The sequence below is a fragment of the Callionymus lyra genome, chromosome 17 (genome assembly GCF_982586985.1).
Source record: "Callionymus lyra chromosome 17, fCalLyr1.hap1.1, whole genome shotgun sequence".
NCBI lineage: Eukaryota > Metazoa > Chordata > Actinopteri > Syngnathiformes > Callionymidae > Callionymus > Callionymus lyra.
The window spans coordinates 23077474-23096580 of NC_141834.1; the positions used below are offsets into that span (position 1 = coordinate 23077474).

Sequence of the window (19107 nt, forward strand, 5' to 3'; positions counted from 1 at the left end):
TGTTTGATCAGAGCAGTCGAACGAAAACTAACGTTTTGAAAATGATTCACGAGGAAGTGTGTGTGTGTGTGTGTGTGTGTGTGTGTGTGTGTGTGTGTGTGTGTGTGTGTGTGTGTGTGTGTGTGTGTGTGTGTGTGTGTGTGTGTGTGTGTGTGTGTGTGTGTGTGTGTGTGTGTGTTGTGATGAACTTTGACCTGAACATTTAGTCTTTAACCTGAAGTTCACGTCTAGATTATATTTATATATTTTATTAATATAAATATAGATGTTTAAATTTGAACACTTGTGATATATATATATATATTTATCCTAAATGTTAGTGTTAAATTATTTGATTGATTTTGATTGATTTTAGTTTCCTGGATGTAGCCATGAGTGCACTGGTGCTGCTGGATCTATTTGAGGAGTGAAGACCTGACACTTGATTATATACAAGACGCTCTGTTGTCTTATAGAAATACACGATAAAGTAAAGAGCACGAGCAGCTTCAAACTCTTCATGTTCCTTCATGTTCCTTCATGTTCCTTCATGTTCCTTCATGTTCCTTCATGCTCCTGACTCCTTCCTTCACGTTCCTTCACGTTCCTTCATGTTCCTCCATGTTCCTTCATGTTCCTGACTCGTTCCTTCATGTTCCCTCATGTTCCTCCATGTTCCTTCATGTTCCTTCATGCTCCTGACTCCTTCCTTCACGTTCCTTCACATTCCTTCATGTTCCTCCATGTTCCTTCATGTTCCTGACTCGTTCCTTCATGTTCCCTCATGTTCCTCCATGTTCCTTCATGTTCCTGACTCGTTCCTGACTCGTTCCTTCATGTTCCTGACTCATTCTTTCATGTTCCGCCATGTTCCTGACTCATTCCTTCATGTTCCTTTATGTTCCTTCATGTTTCTCCATGTTCCTTCATGTTCCTGACTCATTCCTTCACGTTCCTCCATGTTCCTTCATGTTCCTTCATGTTCCTGACTCGTTCCTCCATGTTCCTTCATGTTCCTCCATGTTCCTGACTCGTTCCTTCATGTTCCTGACTCATTCCTTCATGTTCCTCCATGTTCCTCCATGTTCCTTCACGTTCCTTCATGTTCCTCCATGTTCCTGACTCGTTCCTTCATGTTCCTGACTCGTTCCTTCATGTTCCTGACTCATTCCTTCATGTTCCTCCATGTTCCTCCATGTTCCTTCACGTTCCTTCATGTTCCTCCATGTTCCTTCATGTTTTTTCATGTTCCTGACTAGTTCTTTCATGTTCCCTCATGTTCCTCCATGTTCCTTCATGTTCCTGACTCGTTCCTTCATGTTCCTGACTCGTTCTTTCATGTTCCTTTATGTTCCTTCATGTTTCTCCATGTTCCTTCATGTTCCTGACTCGTTCCTTCATGTTTCTCCATGTTCCTTCATGTTCCTTCATGTTCCTGACTCATTCCTTCATGTTCCTGACCCGTTCCTTCATGTTCCTTCCTGACTCATTCCTTCATGTGCCTTCACATTCCTCCATGTTCCTGACTCGTTCCTTCATGTTCCTTCCTGACTCATTCCTTCATGTTCCTTCCTGACTCATTCCTTCATGTTCCTGACTCGTTCCTTCATGTTCCTGACTCGTTCCTTCATGTTCCTTCACGTTCCTCCATGTTCCTTCATGTTCCTCCATGTTCCTGACTCGTTCCTCCATGTTCCTCCATGTTCCTTCACATTCCTTCATGTTCCTAACTCGTTCCTTCATGTTCCTGACTCGTTCCTTCATGTTTCTTCACGTTCCTTCATGTTCCTTAATGTTCCTTCATGTTTGTTGACTCGCTCCTGACTCTCTCTCGTTACAGTGCGGCATCTGCATGTCGTCCATCACCGTCTTCGAGGTGCCCGTCGACATGTGCTGTGGCCACGAGTTCTGCCGAGCATGCTGGGAAAGGTACGACATCTTCTTCTGCTCCAACATGTTCATCTTCTGCTGCAACATGTTCTTCTTCTGCTGCAACATGTTCTTCTTCTGCTGCAACATGTTCATCTTCTGCTGCAACATGTTCATCTTCTGCTCCAACATGTTCTTCTTCTTCTGCAACATGTTCTTCTTCTTCTCCAACATGTACTTCTTCTTCTGCAACATGTTCTTCTTCTTCTGCAACATGTTCTTCTTCTTCTGCAACATGTTCTTCTTCTGCTGCAACATGTTCTTCTTCTGCTGCAACATGTTCTTCTTCTGCTCCAACATGTTCTTCTTCTTCTGCAACATGTTCTTCTTCTGCTGCAACATGTTCTTCTTTTTCTGCAACATGTTCTTCTTCTGCTGCAACATGTTCTTCTTCTGCTGCAACATGTTCTTCTTCTGCTGCAACATGTTCTTCTTTTTCTGCAACATGTTCTTCTTCTGCTGCAACATGTTCTTCTTCTGCTGAAACATGTTCTTCTTCTGCTCCCACATGTTCTTCTTCTGCTGCAACATGTTCTTCTTCTGCTGCAACATGTTCTTCTTCTGCTGAAACATGTTCTTCTTCTGCTCCCACATGTTCTTCTTCTGCTGAAACATGTTCTTCTTCTGCTGCAACATGTTCTTCTTCTGCTGCAACATGTTCTTCTTCTGCTGCAACATGTTCTTCTTCTGCTGAAACATGTTCTTCTTCTGCTCCCACATGTTCTTCTTCTGCTGCAACATGTTCTTCTTCTGCTGCAGCTTCTTGAACCTGAAGATCCAAGAGGGCGACGCCCACAACATCCTGTGTCCAGCCTTCGACTGCTACCAGCTGGTGCCGGTGGAGGTGATCGAGGGCGTGGTGTCCAGAGAGATGGATCGACGCTTCCTGCAGTTCGACATCAAGGTCGTGACTCACTTCTTCTTTGACATGATCAACATTTATTGATCTTCTTGAATCATGACTAACTTTTCTTGATCAATAAAGTCAAATATAAATATATATCTATTATTATATATATATAATAAAGTATTCAGAGGACGATGACCTCAAGTGTGGAAACATTAATACTTTGGTGTAAAAGTGTTAAAGGACGAGTGACTTTAATGATCCATTGATTGATTGATTTGATTCTTGATCACGAAGGTCATGAAGGTCACGAGTCTCTGACCTCTAAAAATAAATCATTCATTGACTTCAGGATAAATTACATTAAAATAATATTTGATCATCAGAACAAAATAGTCTTTAAACATATTTTTCATTTGAAAACAGTTTCAGTTTAAAATCACAACAACACACTGATGACACAATAGTCACACATCACAACACAAACACACACATACACACTTTAACACACACATGCACATACACTCTTTAACACACACATGCACATACACACTTTAACACACACGCACATACACACTTTAACACACACACACACGCACATACACACTTTAACACACACACATACAGACTTAACTTGAAACAGTTTCTCCAGCACAGATTATTGATAAATGGATAAAACTTTATTGATCGTGTTTAATCTTAAATCTCTGGACGTGTGAAATGAAGACGTTTGTGTTTGTTTTGACAATAAAGTGATGTTTGTGTAACATCTGTGATGGATGTTTGTGTAACATCTGTGATGAATGTTTGTGTAACATCTGTGATGAATGTTTGTGTAACGTATGTGATGAATGTTTGTGTAACATCTGTGATGAATGTTTGTGTAACATCTGTGATGAATGTTTGTGTAACATCTGTGATGAATGTTTGTGTAACATCTGTGATGAATGTTTGTGTAACATCTGTGATGAATGTTTGTGTAACATCTGTGATGAATGTTTGTGTAACATCTGTGATGAATGTTTGTGTTACATCTGTGATGAATGTTTGTGTAACATCTGTGATGAATGTTTGTGTTACATCTGTGATGAATGTTTGTGTAACATCTGTGATGAATGTTTGTGTAACATCTGTGATGAATGTTTGTGTAACATCTGTGATGAATGTTTGTGTTACATCTGTGATGAATGTTTGTGTAACATCTGTGATGAATGTTTGTGTAACATCTGTGATGAATGTTTGTGTAACATCTGTGTAACATCTGTGATGGATGTTTGTGTAACATCTGTGATGAATGTTTGTGTAACATCTGTGATGAATGTTTGTGTAACATCTGTGATGAATGTTTGTGTAACATCTGTGATGAATGTTTGTGTAACATCTGTGATGAATGTTTGTGTAACATCTGTGACGAATGTTTGTGTAACATCTGTGACGAATGTTTGTGTAACATCTGTGATGAATGTTTGTGTAACATCTGTGATGGATGTTTGTGTTACATCTGTGATGGATGTTTGTGTAACATCTGTGATGAATGTTTGTGTAACATCTGTGATGGATGTTTGTGTAACATCTGTGATGGATGTTTGTGTAACATCTGTGATGGATGTTTGTGTAACATCTGTGATGAATGTTTGTGTAACATCTGTGATGAATGTTTGTGTAACATCTGTGATGAATGTTTGTGTAACATCTGTGACGAATGTTTGTGTAACATCTGTGACGAATGTTTGTGTAACATCTGTGACGGATGTTTGTGTAACATCTGTGACGGATGTTTGTGTAACATCTGTGACGGATGTTTGTGTAACATCTGTGATGAATGTTTGTGTAACATCTGTGATGAATGTTTGTGTAACATCTGTGATGAATGTTTGTGTAACATCTGTGATGAATGTTTGTGTAACATCTGTGATGAATGTTTGTGTAACATCTGTGATGGATGTTTGTGTAACATCTGTGATGAATGTTTGTGTAACATCTGTGATGAATGTTTGTGTAACATCTGTGATGAATGTTTGTGTAACATCTGTGATGAATGTTTGTGTAACATCTGTGATGAATGTTTGTGTAACATCTGTGATGAATGTTTGTGTAACATCTGTGATGAATGTTTGTGTAACATCTGTGATGGATGTTTGTGTAACATCTGTGATGGATGTTTGTGTAACATCTGTGATGGATGTTTGTGTAACATCTGTGATGGATGTTTGTGTAACATCTGTGATGGATGTTTGTGTAACATCTGTGATGGATGTTTGTGTAACATCTGTGATGGATGTTTGTGTAACATCTGTGATGGATGTTTGTGTAACATCTGTGATGAATGTTTGTGTAACATCTGTGATGAATGTTTGTGTAACATCTGTGATGAATGTTTGTGTAACATCTGTGATGAATGTTTGTGTAACATCTGTGATGAATGTTTGTGTAACATCTGTGATGAATGTTTGTGTAACATCTGTGATGAATGTTTGTGTAACATCTGTGATGAATGTTTGTGTAACATCTGTGATGAATGTATGTGTAACATCTGTGATGAATGTTTGTGTTACATCTGTGATGAATGTTTGTGTCACATCTGTGACACATGTTTGTGTCACATCTGTGACACATGTTTGTGTCACATCTGTAACACATGTTTGTGTCACATCTGTGACACATGTTTGTGTCACATCTGTGACACATGTTTGTGTCACATCTGTGACACATGTTTGTGTCACATCTGTGATGAATGTTTGTGTCACATCTGTGATGAATGTTTGTGTTACATCTGTGACACATGTTTGTGTCACATCTGTGACACATGTTTGTGTCACATCTGTGATGAATGTTTGTGTCACATCTGTGATGAATGTTTGTGTTACATCTGTGACACATGTTTGTGTAACATCTGTGACACATGTTTGTGTAACATCTGTGACACATGTTTGTGTCACATCTGTGATGAATGTTTGTGTTACATCTGTGACACATGTTTGTGTAACATCTGTGACACATGTTTGTGTAACATCTGTGACACATGTTTGTGTAACATCTCCACAGGCGTTCGTGGACAACAACCCTCTGATCCGATGGTGTCCAGTAGCCGGCTGTGAGCGAGCGGTTCGTCTCAACTCTCAGGCCCCTGGAGCCTCAGGTCTGGACCCTCTAGGCTTCCCTCGCCTGCGAGCGCCGGCCGTGGACTGTGGGCGGAGTCACCTCTTCTGCTGGTGCGTGTCCTCCTGCTGTGTGGTCGGTGTGGGTCTGGACGTGAGGTTGTGTTGTTGTGTTGCAGGGAGTGTCAGGGAGAAGCTCACGAACCCTGTGACTGTGACGTGTGGAGGCTGTGGCTGCAGAAGGTCAACGAGAAGAAACCTGAGGAACGTGAGTGAAGAACATCTTCAGTGAAGAACACCTTCAGTGAAGATACAACAAATGTTTCCTGGATTTTCTTGTGTTTTTTTGTGATATTTTACCAAATGAAGAAGATTAACGACGTCACAGTGAAAGTTATCAACGGATCTCAAATAAAGAAACAACGATACAGTTTATAAAAGTGTGAAACAAACATTTATAAAAGAGTTGATTTTCTCTGTTGTTGTTGTTGTTGTTGTTGTTGTTGTTGTGATCGACTCATGATCTATTTCTCTGCCCATCAGTGGCCGGCGTGAGCGAAGCCTACGAAGACGCCGCCAACTGCCTGTGGCTTCTTACCAACTCTAAACCCTGCGCCAACTGCAAGTCTCCCATCCAGAAGAACGAGGGATGCAACCACATGCAGTGTGTGAAGGTGAGACATGTTACACACACGTTACACACATGCAGTGTGTGAAGGTGAGACATGTTACACATGCAGTGTGTGAAGGTGAGACATGTTACACATGCAGTGTGTGAAGGTGAGACATGTTACACATGCAGTGTGTGAAGGTGAGACATGTTACACATGCAGTGTGTGAAGGTGAGACATGTTACACACACGTGACACACATGCAGTGTGTGAAGGTGACACGTTACACACGTTACACATACAGTGTGTGAAGGTGAGACACGTTACACACATGCAGTGTGTGAAGGTGAGACACGTTACACACATGCAGTGTGTGAAGGTGAGACACGTTACACACATGCAGTGTGTGAAGGTGAGACACGTTACACACATGCAGTGTGTGAAGGTGAGACATGTTACACACACGTGACACACATGCAGTGTGTGAAGGTGAGACATGTTACACACACGTTACACACATGCAGTGTGTGAAGGTGACACGTTACACACGTTACACATACAGTGTGTGAAGGTGAGACACGTTACACACATGCAGTGTGTGAAGGTGAGACACGTTACACACATGCAGTGTGTGAAGGTGAGACACGTTACACACATGCAGTGTGTGAAGGTGAGACACGTTACACACATGCAGTGTGTGAAGGTGAGACATGTTACACACATGCAGTGTGTGAAGGTGAGACACGTTACACACATGCAGTGTGTGAAGGTGAGACACGTTACACACATGCAGTGTGTGAAGGTGAGACACGTTACACACATGCAGTGTGTGAAGGTGAGACACGTTACACACATGCAGTGTGTGAAGGTGAGACACATGAGTCGTGATTCAATCCATTCGTTTGTTTTGATCGATGATATTTGACACTGTTTCAGTCGCTCATGTGTCAATCAAAGTAAACGTATGAAAGTAAATCACAAGTTTCTCAATCTTTCTCTTTTTTTAAATTGAATAATCAAAGTAATTTGAATAATTTCCAAATGAATACATTTTTTACAGAAATAATGTGTCGATACTCATCACGATACAGTGTCAATGATGCTGGAGTCACTGTATCCTCTCGTCCTCAGTCATCGCTGGGATCTTTCATTCTTCCTTTAGCTGTGAAGGACGTAATGACTGCTGCCACCTAGAGGCCGGAAGTTTAGTTGCAACACAAACATGAACAAACGTGGTGAAAAGTACATCAAAAATGTAATTATTTTTATTTTAAACACACTTTATTTAAGTGTAAACCATAAAAGATCTAAATATCGAAGTAACAAACATAGAAAAAAAAACCGGATAAAGTGAAAATAATCTTAAGTTACAATAATAAAGTTAAAACAGAGTTTTTGTTGTCAAACGTCAAACTGAGCAACAGGTTCTCAAAACTTGTCCTGAAGTGAAGACGAGATGTTTGTGTGTTCAGTGCAAGTACGACTTCTGCTGGATCTGCCTGGAGGAGTGGAAGAAGCACAGCTCGTCCACCGGAGGTTATTATCGCTGCACTCGCTACGAGGTGATCCAGCAGGTGGAGGAGACGTCCAAGGAGATGACGGAGGAGGTGAAGACACACACCTGTGGTCGTCATGGTGACGCTCCAACACCTTGTGTTGCAGGCGGAGAAGAAGCACAAGGAGCTGTATCGCTTCATGCACTACTACACTCGCTACAAGAACCACGAGCACAGCTTCCAGGTGACGCCTCCGACCTTCATGCGTGATATTCACGCCTGACCTCCACCAACATTCACGCGTGACCTCCACCAACATTCACGCGTGTCCTCCACCAACATTCACGCGTGTCCTCCACCAACATTCACGCGTGTCCTCCACCAACATTCACGCGTGACCTCCACCAACATTCACGCGTGACCTCCACCAACATTCACGCGTGACCTCCACCAACATTCACGCGTGACCTCCACCAACATTCACGCGTGACCTCCACCAACATTCACGCGTGACCTCCACCAACATTCACGCGTGACCTCCACCAACATTCACGCGTGACCTCCACCAACATTCACGCGTGACCTCCACCAACATTCACGCGTGTCCTCCACCAACATTCACGCGTGACCTCCACCAACATTCACGCGTGACCTCCACCAACATTCACGCGTGACCTCCACCAACATTCACGCGTGACCTCCACCAACATTCACGCGTGACCTCCACCAACATTCACGCGTGACCTCCACCAACATTCACGCGTGACCTCCACCAACATTCACGCGTGACCTCCACCAACATTCACGCCTGACCTCCACCAACATTCACGCCTGACCTCCACCAACATTCACGCCTGACCTCCACCAACATTCACGCCTGACCTCCACCAACATTCACGCCTGACCTCCACCAACATTCACGCCTGACCTCCACCAACATTCACGCCTGACCTCCACCAACATTCACGCCTGTCCTCCACCAACATTCACGCCTGTCCTCCACCAACATTCACGCCTGTCCTCCACCAACATTCACGCCTGTCCTCCACCAACATTCACGCCTGTCCTCCACCAACATTCACGCGTGTCCTCCACCAACATTCACGCGTGTCCTCCACCAACATTCACGCGTGTCCTCCACCAACATTCACGCGTGTCCTCCACCAACATTCACGCGTGTCCTCCACCAACATTCACGCGTGTCCTCCACCAACATTCACGCGTGTCCTCCACCAACATTCACGCGTGGCCTCCACCAACATTCACGCGTGACCTCCACCAACATTCACGCGTGACCTCCACCAACATTCACGCGTGACCTCCACCAACATTCACGCGTGACCTCCACCAACATTCACGCGTGACCTCCACCAACATTCACGCGTGACCTCCACCAACATTCACGCGTGACCTCCACCAACATTCACGCGTGACCTCCACCAACATGTTCCTCTCGTCCTCAGCTGGAGCAGCGTCTGCTGAAGACGGCCAAAGACAAGATGGAGCAGCTGAGTCGAGCGCTGAGAGGAAGTGAGTCTTCGATCCGACGTCTTCTGTCAGAGTCTCACGAGTCGTTTCTCTTTGGACTGAACACGTTCTTCACCTTCGATGTTCTTCAAAGATCTGATGGACGTTCAAACGATTGTGTTTTAGAGTAAAAACCTGGTTTTGTGTTTCAGTCGAACAAACACAAGCGACGCCGCTTTATTTCTGCTTAGAAAGTAGAAAATAAAACGACTCTCAGGGTCTGACGGAGCCTCAGAACCAACAATAACTTGAGCAGCAGGTCTTTGGTTCGAGTCCCAGAAAGTCTAGTTTGTGTCGATGATCATGTTTGTTGTTAGAAATAAACATTTAATTCATGTCGTCACGTCAACAAGACGCAGATTTAAAGTAAATAAATCACAGTTTAGTTGATCAGGTTTAAAATCCAGGTTCTGATGTGAATGATTGACAGATACAAGTTCTTTCTACGTTTAACTTCAGATAAATATATGAAAACATAACGTTAACACATAACACAATATTTAGATATTTGAGTCGTTGGAACAGGAAACGAGTTACAAAAGTAAAAATTCATTAAAAAAATGAGCATTATTGTCAAACCTTGAATTTAACTCGACACAGAAACGTTTTTTCTCACCTGGTCGTGTTTCTTTGATCACGTATGTCGTCATCGCAGCAGCAACAACACAATAATAACACAATAACAACACAACGTCTCCGTTCGTTGCGAGTCGCTCATAACTTGTCACTTTTCCAGAAAATTCCTCTGAGGTCACATGATCACTGCGCTCACCGTCAATCAGACCTCGGTACGATATCAAGCCATGAGTTCACTGAGAGGGAGTGGGACGTCAGAAGTTGAATTGTGTATTTTATTAAGTGTGTGTAGAAGTTCTGGAGTAAAGTTTGTGACTGAAATGATTCATAATTATTTCCTTTCGTCTCGTTCTCGAGCTTTAATGTCGTTTATTTCACGCGTCGTTCAGTCAAAGGTTAAGAAAGTTCTAGTTTAACTCGGGTTTGAACGATCAAGAACACGTGTGTCAGTGGGTCAAAGGTTAAACCTGGTGCTGGTCCTGCAGGAGCAGGAGGTCCACCCGACACCACCTTCATCGAAGACGCCGTCCTGGAGCTGCTGAAGACCCGCAGGATCCTCAAGTGCTCGTATCCGTACGGGTTCTTCCTGGAGGACAAGAGCACCAAGAAGGAGATCTACGAGCTCATGCAGGTGTGAACACCTGAGCGGGCGACGGGCGTGTCCCGGTCTGACCTCTGACCCCCCTCCCTCAGACCGACCTGGAGATGGTGACCGAGGATCTGGCCCAGAAGGTGAACCGGCCGTACCTGCGGACGCCGCGGCACAAGATCATCCGGGCGGCGTGTCTGGTGCAGCAGAAGAGGCAGGAGTTCCTGGCGTCGGTGGCGAGAGGCGTCGCTCCCAACGACTCGCCGGACGCCGCTCGCCGCAGGTGAGGCTCTCGCTCGAGACACACCTGTGACCCGGACCTAACTGTTTGATTGACAGCTTCGCTGGAGGATCCTGGGACTGGGAGTATTTAGGATTCGCTTCTCCTGAGGTGAGTCTGACGACGACGACGTTCCTGAGAAAAAGAAAAACATATTTAAATATATTCGAACTTTATTCATTTTAATTTAAATAAATTCAAATCCTTTTATATTTATTTATTTGATTTTTTTCAATTCAATTATTTTCCAATAAAGTGTGTAAAATAGAATAATTTATTTAATAAATATTTATTTAATAATTATTTACAATTAACATGATTCACAGATTATTATTGTGTTGCAATTAAACCTCCGGCCTCTAGATGGCAGCAGTCGTTACGACCTCCTCAGCCAAAGGAAGAATGATGACTGAGGACGAGAGGATACAGAAAAATGAAGTTCAACTTCACTGTATCGTCGTCCTGCAGTATTTAAATGAAGAGAATCAAAAGTACTTTGAATGATCCGTCGTTACTTCATCGACTTTTAAACGTTGATCGTAAAGTAGAAACAATCTGTCAATCAAACACGTCTGTCCATCAAACCTTAAACCTTTGATGAATCAAGTCTAATCTAATCTAATCTAAATGTTGTTTAAATGTAACTTTTGTTTTTCTCTCATCAATAATATTTTCACCTCGTATTATTGAGAACAAAACAGGTTTTACGTCAATAACTTGAACCACGAGTGAGAAAAGAATAACGTTAACGATCCGTGACTTGATTCTTGAGAAAACGTCGATCAATAACTCGGTGAAAAACCTTCAAATCTTTTCTCTCGAGTCGTGACGTTTTTCATCGACGCGTCAAACGTTTGTTCAACTTTCATCCTTCGCTCGTTCCTCTGAGCGCGAGCGTAGAACCTGTACGTGTGTGTGAGTGACAGTGATGACAGTGATGACAGTGAGTGACAGTGAGGACAGTGATGACAGTGATGAGAGTGAGTGACAGTGAGGACAGTGAGGACAGTGAGGACAGTGATGACAGTGATGACAGTGAGTGACAGTGAGGACAGTGATGACAGTGATGAGAGTGAGTGACAGTGAGGACAGTGAGGACAGTGAGGACAGTGAGGACAGTGAGGACAGTGAGGACAGTGAAGACAGTGATGAGAGTGAAGACAGTGATGAGAGTAAGTGACAGTGAAGACAGTGATGAGAGTGAAGACAGTGATGAGAGTGAAGACAGTGATGAGAGTGAGTGACAGTGAGGACAGTGATGACAGTGAAGACAGTGATGAGAGTGAGTGACAGTGAGGACAGTGAAGACAGTGATGAGAGTGAGTGACAGTGAGGACAGTGAGGACAGTGATGACAGTGAGGACAGTGATGACAGTGAAGACAGTGATGAGAGTGAGTGACAGTGAGGACAGTGAGGACAGTGATGACAGTGAGGACAGTGAGGACAGTGAAGACAGTGATGAGAGTGAGTGACAGTGAGGACAGTGAGGACAGTGATGACAGTGAGTGACAGTGAGGACAGTGAAGACAGTGATGAGAGTGAGTGACAGTGAGGACAGTGATGACAGTGATGAGAGTGAAGACAGTGATGACAGTGAGGACAGTGAGGACAGTGAGGACAGTGAAGACAGTGATGAGAGTGAGGACAGTGAGGACAGTGAAGACAGTGAAGACAGTGATGACAGTGAAGACAGTGAAGACAGTGATGAGAGTAAGTGACAGTGATGACAGTGATGAGAGTGAGTGACAGTGATGACAGTGAGGACAGTGAAGACAGTGAGGACAGTGAGGACAGTGAAGACAGTGAAGACAGTGAGGACAGTGAAGACAGTGAAGACAGTGATGAGAGTAAGTGACAGTGATGACAGTGATGAGAGTGAGTGACAGTGATGACAGTGAGGACAGTGAGGACAGTGAGGACAGTGAAGACAGTGAAGACAGTGAAGACAGTGAAGAGAGTGAGGACAGTGAGGACAGTGAGGACAGTGAAGACAGTGATGAGAGTGAGTGACAGTGAGGACAGTGAGGACAGTGATGACAGTGAGTGACAGTGAGGACAGTGAAGACAGTGATGAGAGTGAGTGACAGTGAGGACAGTGATGACAGTGATGAGAGTGAAGACAGTGATGACAGTGAGGACAGTGAGGACAGTGAGGACAGTGAAGACAGTGATGAGAGTGAGGACAGTGAGGACAGTGAAGACAGTGAAGACAGTGATGACAGTGAAGACAGTGAAGACAGTGATGAGAGTAAGTGACAGTGATGACAGTGATGAGAGTGAGTGACAGTGATGACAGTGAGGACAGTGATGACAGTGAGGACAGTGAGGACAGTGAAGACAGTGATGAGAGTGAGGACAGTGAGGACAGTGAAGACAGTGAAGACAGTGATGACAGTGAAGACAGTGAAGACAGTGATGAGAGTAAGTGACAGTGATGACAGTGATGAGAGTGAGTGACAGTGATGACAGTGAGGACAGTGATGACAGTGAGGACAGTGAGGACAGTGATGAGAGTGAAGACAGTGATGACAGTGAAGACAGTGAAGACAGTGATGAGAGTGATGAGAGTGAGTGACAGTGATGACAGTGAGGACAGTGAAGACAGTGAAGACAGTGAGGACAGTGAGGACAGTGAAGACAGTGATGAGAGTGAAGACAGTGATGAGAGTGAAGACAGTGAGTGACAGTGATGAGAGTGATGAGAGTGAGGACAGTGATGAGAGTGAAGACAGTGAGGACAGTGATGACAGTGAAGACAGTGATGAGAGTGAGGACAGTGAGGACAGTGATGACAGTGAAGACAGTGATGAGAGTGAGGACAGTGAGGACAGTGAAGACAGTGATGAGAGTGAAGACAGTGATGACAGTGAAGACAGTGATGACAGTGAAGACAGTGATGAGAGTGAAGACAGTGATGACAGTGAAGACAGTGATGAGAGTGAAGACAGTGATGAGAGTGAAGACAGTGATGAGAGTGAGTGACAGTGATGACAGTGATGACAGTGAGTGACAGTGAGGACAGTGAAGACAGTGATGAGAGTGAGTGACAGTGAGGACAGTGATGACAGTGAAGACAGTGATGAGAGTGAGGACAGTGAAGACAGTGAGTGACAGTGAGGACAGTGATGAGAGTGAGTGATAGTGAGCGACATTGATGACAGTGAGTGACAGTGAGTGAGAGTGATTGACAGTGAGTAACAGTGAGTGACAGTGATGACAGTGAGTGATAGTGAGCGACAGTGATGACAGTGATGACAGTGATTGACAGTGAGTAACAGTGAGTGACAGTGATGACAGTGAGTGATAGTGAGCGACATTGATGACAGTGAGTGACAGTGAGCGACAGTGATGACAGTGAGCGACAGTGATGACAGTGAGCGACAGTGAGCGACAGTGAGCGACAGTGAGTGACAGTGAGTAACAGTGAGTGACAGTGATGACAGTGATGACAGTGAGTGACAGTGAGCGACAGTGAGCGACAGTGAGTGACAGTGAGTAACAGTGAGTGACAGTGATGACAGTGATGACAGTGAGTGACAGTGAGTGACAGTGATTGACAGTGATGACAGTGAGTGACAGTGAGCGACAGTGATGAGAGTGAGTGACAGTGGAGGACAGTGATGACAGTGATGACAGTGATGACAGTGAGTGACAGTGAGCGACAGTGATGAGAGTGAGTGACAGTGGAGGACAGTGATGACAGTGAGTGACAGTGAGTGACAGTGATGACAGTGAGTGACAGTGAGTGACAGTGATGACAGTGAGTGACAGTGAGCGACAGTGATGAGAGTGAGTGACAGTGGAGGACAGTGATGACAGTGAGTGACAGTGATGACAGTGAGTGACAGTGATGACAGTGAGTGACAGTGAGCGACAGTGATGAGAGTGAGTGACAGTGGAGGACAGTGATGACAGTGATGACAGTGAGTGACAGTGAGTGACAGTGAGTGACAGTGATGAGAGTGAGTGAGAGTGATTGACAGTGAGTGACAGTGATGAGAGTGAGTGACAGTGAGCGACAGTGATGAGAGTGAGTGACAGTGGAGGACAGTGATGACAGTGAAGACAGTGATGACAGTGATGACAGTGAGTGACAGTGAGCGACAGTGAGCGACAGTGATGAGAGTGAGTGACAGTGGAGGACATTGAGGACAGTGATGACAGTGATGACAGTGAGTGACAGTGAGCGACAGTGATGAGAGTGAGTGACAGTGGAGGACAGTGATGACAGTGATGACAGTGATGACAGTGAGTGACAGTGAGCGACAGTGATGAGAGTGAGTGACAGTGGAGGACAGTGATGACAGTGAGTGACAGTGAGTGACAGTGAGTGACAGTGAGTGACAGTGATGACAGTGAGTGACAGTGGAGGACAGTGATGACAGTGAGTGACAGTGAGTGACAGTGATGACAGTGAGTGACAGTGATGACAGTGAGTGACAGTGAGCGACAGTGATGAGAGTGAGTGACAGTGGAGGACAGTGATGACAGTGATGACAGTGATGACAGTGATGACAGTGAGTGACAGTGAGTGACAGTGAGTGACAGTGATGAGAGTGAGTGAGAGTGATTGACAGTGAGTGACAGTGATGAGAGTGAGTGACAGTGAGCGACAGTGATGAGAGTGAGTGACAGTGGAGGACAGTGATGACAGTGATGACAGTGATGACAGTGAGTGACAGTGAGTGACAGTGAGTGACAGTGATGACAGTGATGACAGTGATGACAGTGAGTGACAGTGAGTGACAGTGATGACAGTGAGTGACAGTGATGACAGTGAGTGACAGTGAGCGACAGTGATGACAGTGATGACAGTGATGACAGTGAGTGACAGTGAGTGACAGTGAGTGACAGTGATGACAGTGAGTGACAGTGAGTGACAGTGAGTGACAGTGATGAGAGTGAGTGAGAGTGATTGACAGTGAGTGACAGTGATGAGAGTGAGTGACAGTGAGCGACAGTGATGAGAGTGAGTGACAGTGGAGGACAGTGATGACAGTGATGACAGTGAGTGACAGTGAGTGACAGTGATGAGAGTGAGTGAGAGTGATTGACAGTGAGTGACAGTGATGAGAGTGAGTGACAGTGATGAGAGTGATGAGAGTGATGAGAGTGAGTGACAGTGAGCGACAGTGATGAGAACGATGACAGTGAGTGACAGTGAGTGACAGTGAGTGACAGTGAGTGACAGTGAGTGACAGTGAGTGACAGTGAGTGACAGTGAGTGACAGTGAGTGACAGCTGGTGTCCACAGGAATACGCAGAGTTCCAGTTCAGACGCAGGAACAGGCAGCGCAGACGAGGTCCGAGTCTCCATAGCAACACACCTGACACCGAGGATGCCAGCGACGGATTCTCAGGTGCGTCTGATGTATTGATTGACAGGTTTGGTTCATTTTTGACGATCATTTGATTTGATTTTATATTGAGGTTTAATTAGTTTGAATTAAATTTGTTTAATTTATGTCACGATTTTATCAACATTTAAAATAATCCAAATTTAAAAAGAGAAGCTTAATCTTTTTTTATATATAAATAATGTGTTTTTGAATCACAGAGTAAAATAAAACGTGTGAAAATTCAATCATTAAAATAATAGTTTTTAATTCAATGTTCTGACAATTTTCTCACAAAGTATTTTTGTTTTTGATCGTGTTTTGTTTCAGAAAATAAAACTTTTGTGACTTTAAAAACACTTTCAAACGCGCCTGGTTGATGGAAGCACAAGTGTTGGCTCCGCAGGTTCAAGAGATCGTTTCACTAATATTTACTAATATTTACTAATATTTACTAATACACACAAATACACACAAATACTTTTACAAATGTCGAAGAAGTTTTGACTCAGTTTTCGTGAGAAGATCTGATGAAACGTAACATTGTGAAGAAATAAACACTGAATTGATTCCTTTCGAGTCGGAGAAAGTGACTCGTTTTCTCTCCTCCACTCACAGATTCACTGGAAGGTCGTCAAGGTCGTCTCATGGTGAGTTCATGGAGTCGTCGTTACTTCACAGACCACTAGAGGTCGCTCTCCCGGATCATCTGAGTGGCGCCCCCTGCTGAGCTCTGACAACATGACAGTTTCATGAAACTTCACAGAATCAACTTTTGTTTCAGAGAAACTGATGTTTATTGACTGTTGAAGATTCATTTAATTATTAGTTATTTTGTTGTAAATCAAAAATAATTAACTTATTTATTTTCTAATAAGAACAAAACATCTAAATGTATTTAAAACATTTTTAATTCATTAATATTCAACATTCTTAAAGTATTTCCTTCATTTAATATTTTTATATTTTTATATATTTATAAAAAAACAACGAGATTTATTTGTTCTTAGTTTTATTAAAAAATATTTACCACATATTAAATTAATAAATAATTTAAGTATTTATCGTCGCTAATCAAAGTATAACTTCTCTCAGGGTCTGGGGTCACTGGAGGACGACGACCCCAACATCTTGCTGGCGATCCAGCTGTCGCTCCAGGATGCAGGTGTGACGGGGGGCGAGGCTAACCTGGAGGCTCACCTGGAGGCTCACCTGGAGGCTCACCTGGAGGCTCACCTGGAGGCTCACCTGGAGGCTCACCTGGAGGCTCACCTGGAGGCTCACGAGGCGTCGCCGGGAGCCGTCGCCGCATCTCTTCCCTCGCGGCGGGAGTCGAGCTCGCCGGCGCCCGAGACTCCTCCCGGCGAGTCCTTGAGCAGCGCCGAGCCGCTGGACGCGAGCGAGGACGGCGGCGGCGCTCAGGGTCACCCGAGGGTCAACAGGTCGTCGGGAGCTCACGGCGGGAACTCGTCCACCGGCCTCTTCTCCTCCAGCGACACCTTGGACTCCAACACCTGCAGCGACCCGTCGTCCGGCGCCGCCAACGCTCACCTGCTCGGCAACATCATGGCCTGGTTCCACGACATGAACCCTCAGGGCTTCGCACCCGCGACCTCCCCCGACCCCGACCCGCACCCTGACCCTGACCCCGCCAGCCAAGACCTGCCGGAGGACGAGGAGAACCGGAAACCTCCGGAGGCTCCGCCGCGCCCTCAGGGCGAGGAGAAGCAGCAACGCCCGACTCAGCTGGACCTGGTCAGGCCCGAGAGGTCACCTGACGACCTCGCCACGGACGACCCCGCGGCGCCGAGAGGATCAAAGGTCGTCCGCGTGGACACGCCGCGCTGCGACTTCGACCAGCTGCCCAGCACCAGCTCGTCTGAGTGGGAGGAGCCGGGTCACCTGGCCTGAGTGGGAGGAGCCAGGTCACCTGGCCTGAGTGGGAGGAGCCAGGTCACCTGGCCTGAGTGGGAGGAGCCAGGTCACCTGGCCTGAGTGGGAGGAGCCAGGTCACCTGGTCTGACCACAGAGCGACAGGTGGAATGAAGACGAGCGAAGAGTCGGCGATGAAGTCGTTCGAAGACGAGTTTAAAAATATTTATTGAGACGAAACTACTGAGTAGAAAAACACGCGACTTGTTTCACCAACATTTGTTCGACTGAAAAACACGAGTCGATGACGACGAGAGGCTCAGAAATGAAGAAAAACAATACGAACGAGTGTCGATGCTGCGTTCAGGGTGCGTAGGAAAATTAACAAACTACATTTTTTATCTTTTTAGCAAAAGTTTTCTCACCAGAAAGTTTGATCAGAACTTAACCGTTTTAATCAGTTTTGATGCAAAGTCGGTCTTTAGTTTCAGGTCCTCGAACGCATCACCAGAAAGAAACCAAAATGACTGAAATGACTCCGAGGTCAAAGGTCATCGTAAAGAGTGACCCCGAGATGAAATATTGGTGAAACAAGTCCAACACTCCAGCAGACTCACCAAGTGGATCTTTTAGATATTCCTTAACGAACACGCTCGCCACCAGGGGGCGCCACCGAGGGCCCAGCAGCACAATCACCTTCACAGGCCGGCGAGGCGAGCACAGAGTGCCTTTCCTGTCACATGATCAGTTTGCACTAACACGTTTTCTCTCAAGAGGCGAGTGAAGGATCGAACCACTTGTATTCTCCGGTGCCAAAAGCACACGCGTGTGTCGACGACTGATCACGTGTGTAAAGAGGTTTTTCTACTGAAACTAATCCTTGAGCAGCTGTTTGCACTTTCATAGTCTATACTTGATACATTCCTTTGTACCACGTGTGACGCCAATAAACATGACTTTTAACTA

At 44.8% G+C, this 19107-nt stretch overlaps 1 protein-coding gene across 3 annotated transcripts in view; it reads left to right on the forward strand.

The window, feature by feature from the left end:
• Positions 1 to 19107, forward strand: part of LOC148063045 (ankyrin repeat and IBR domain-containing protein 1-like) — a 35898-nt gene extending 16791 nt beyond the window's left edge. For all 3 annotated transcript variants that reach the window (XM_087812109.1, XM_087812110.1, XM_087812111.1), the window contains exons 7-20: positions 1820 to 1908; positions 2668 to 2812; positions 5801 to 5967; positions 6033 to 6121; positions 6397 to 6527; positions 7937 to 8071; positions 8127 to 8204; positions 9424 to 9490; positions 10549 to 10694; positions 10757 to 10935; positions 10992 to 11043; positions 16188 to 16293; positions 16888 to 16919; positions 17365 to 19107. In XM_087812109.1, coding sequence (XP_087668235.1) covers positions 1820 to 1908; positions 2668 to 2812; positions 5801 to 5967; positions 6033 to 6121; positions 6397 to 6527; positions 7937 to 8071; positions 8127 to 8204; positions 9424 to 9490; positions 10549 to 10694; positions 10757 to 10935; positions 10992 to 11043; positions 16188 to 16293; positions 16888 to 16919; positions 17365 to 18180 — 2232 coding nt within the window. In that variant the 3' untranslated portion in view covers positions 18181 to 19107. The remainder of the gene's footprint in view (positions 1 to 1819; positions 1909 to 2667; positions 2813 to 5800; positions 5968 to 6032; positions 6122 to 6396; positions 6528 to 7936; positions 8072 to 8126; positions 8205 to 9423; positions 9491 to 10548; positions 10695 to 10756; positions 10936 to 10991; positions 11044 to 16187; positions 16294 to 16887; positions 16920 to 17364) is intronic.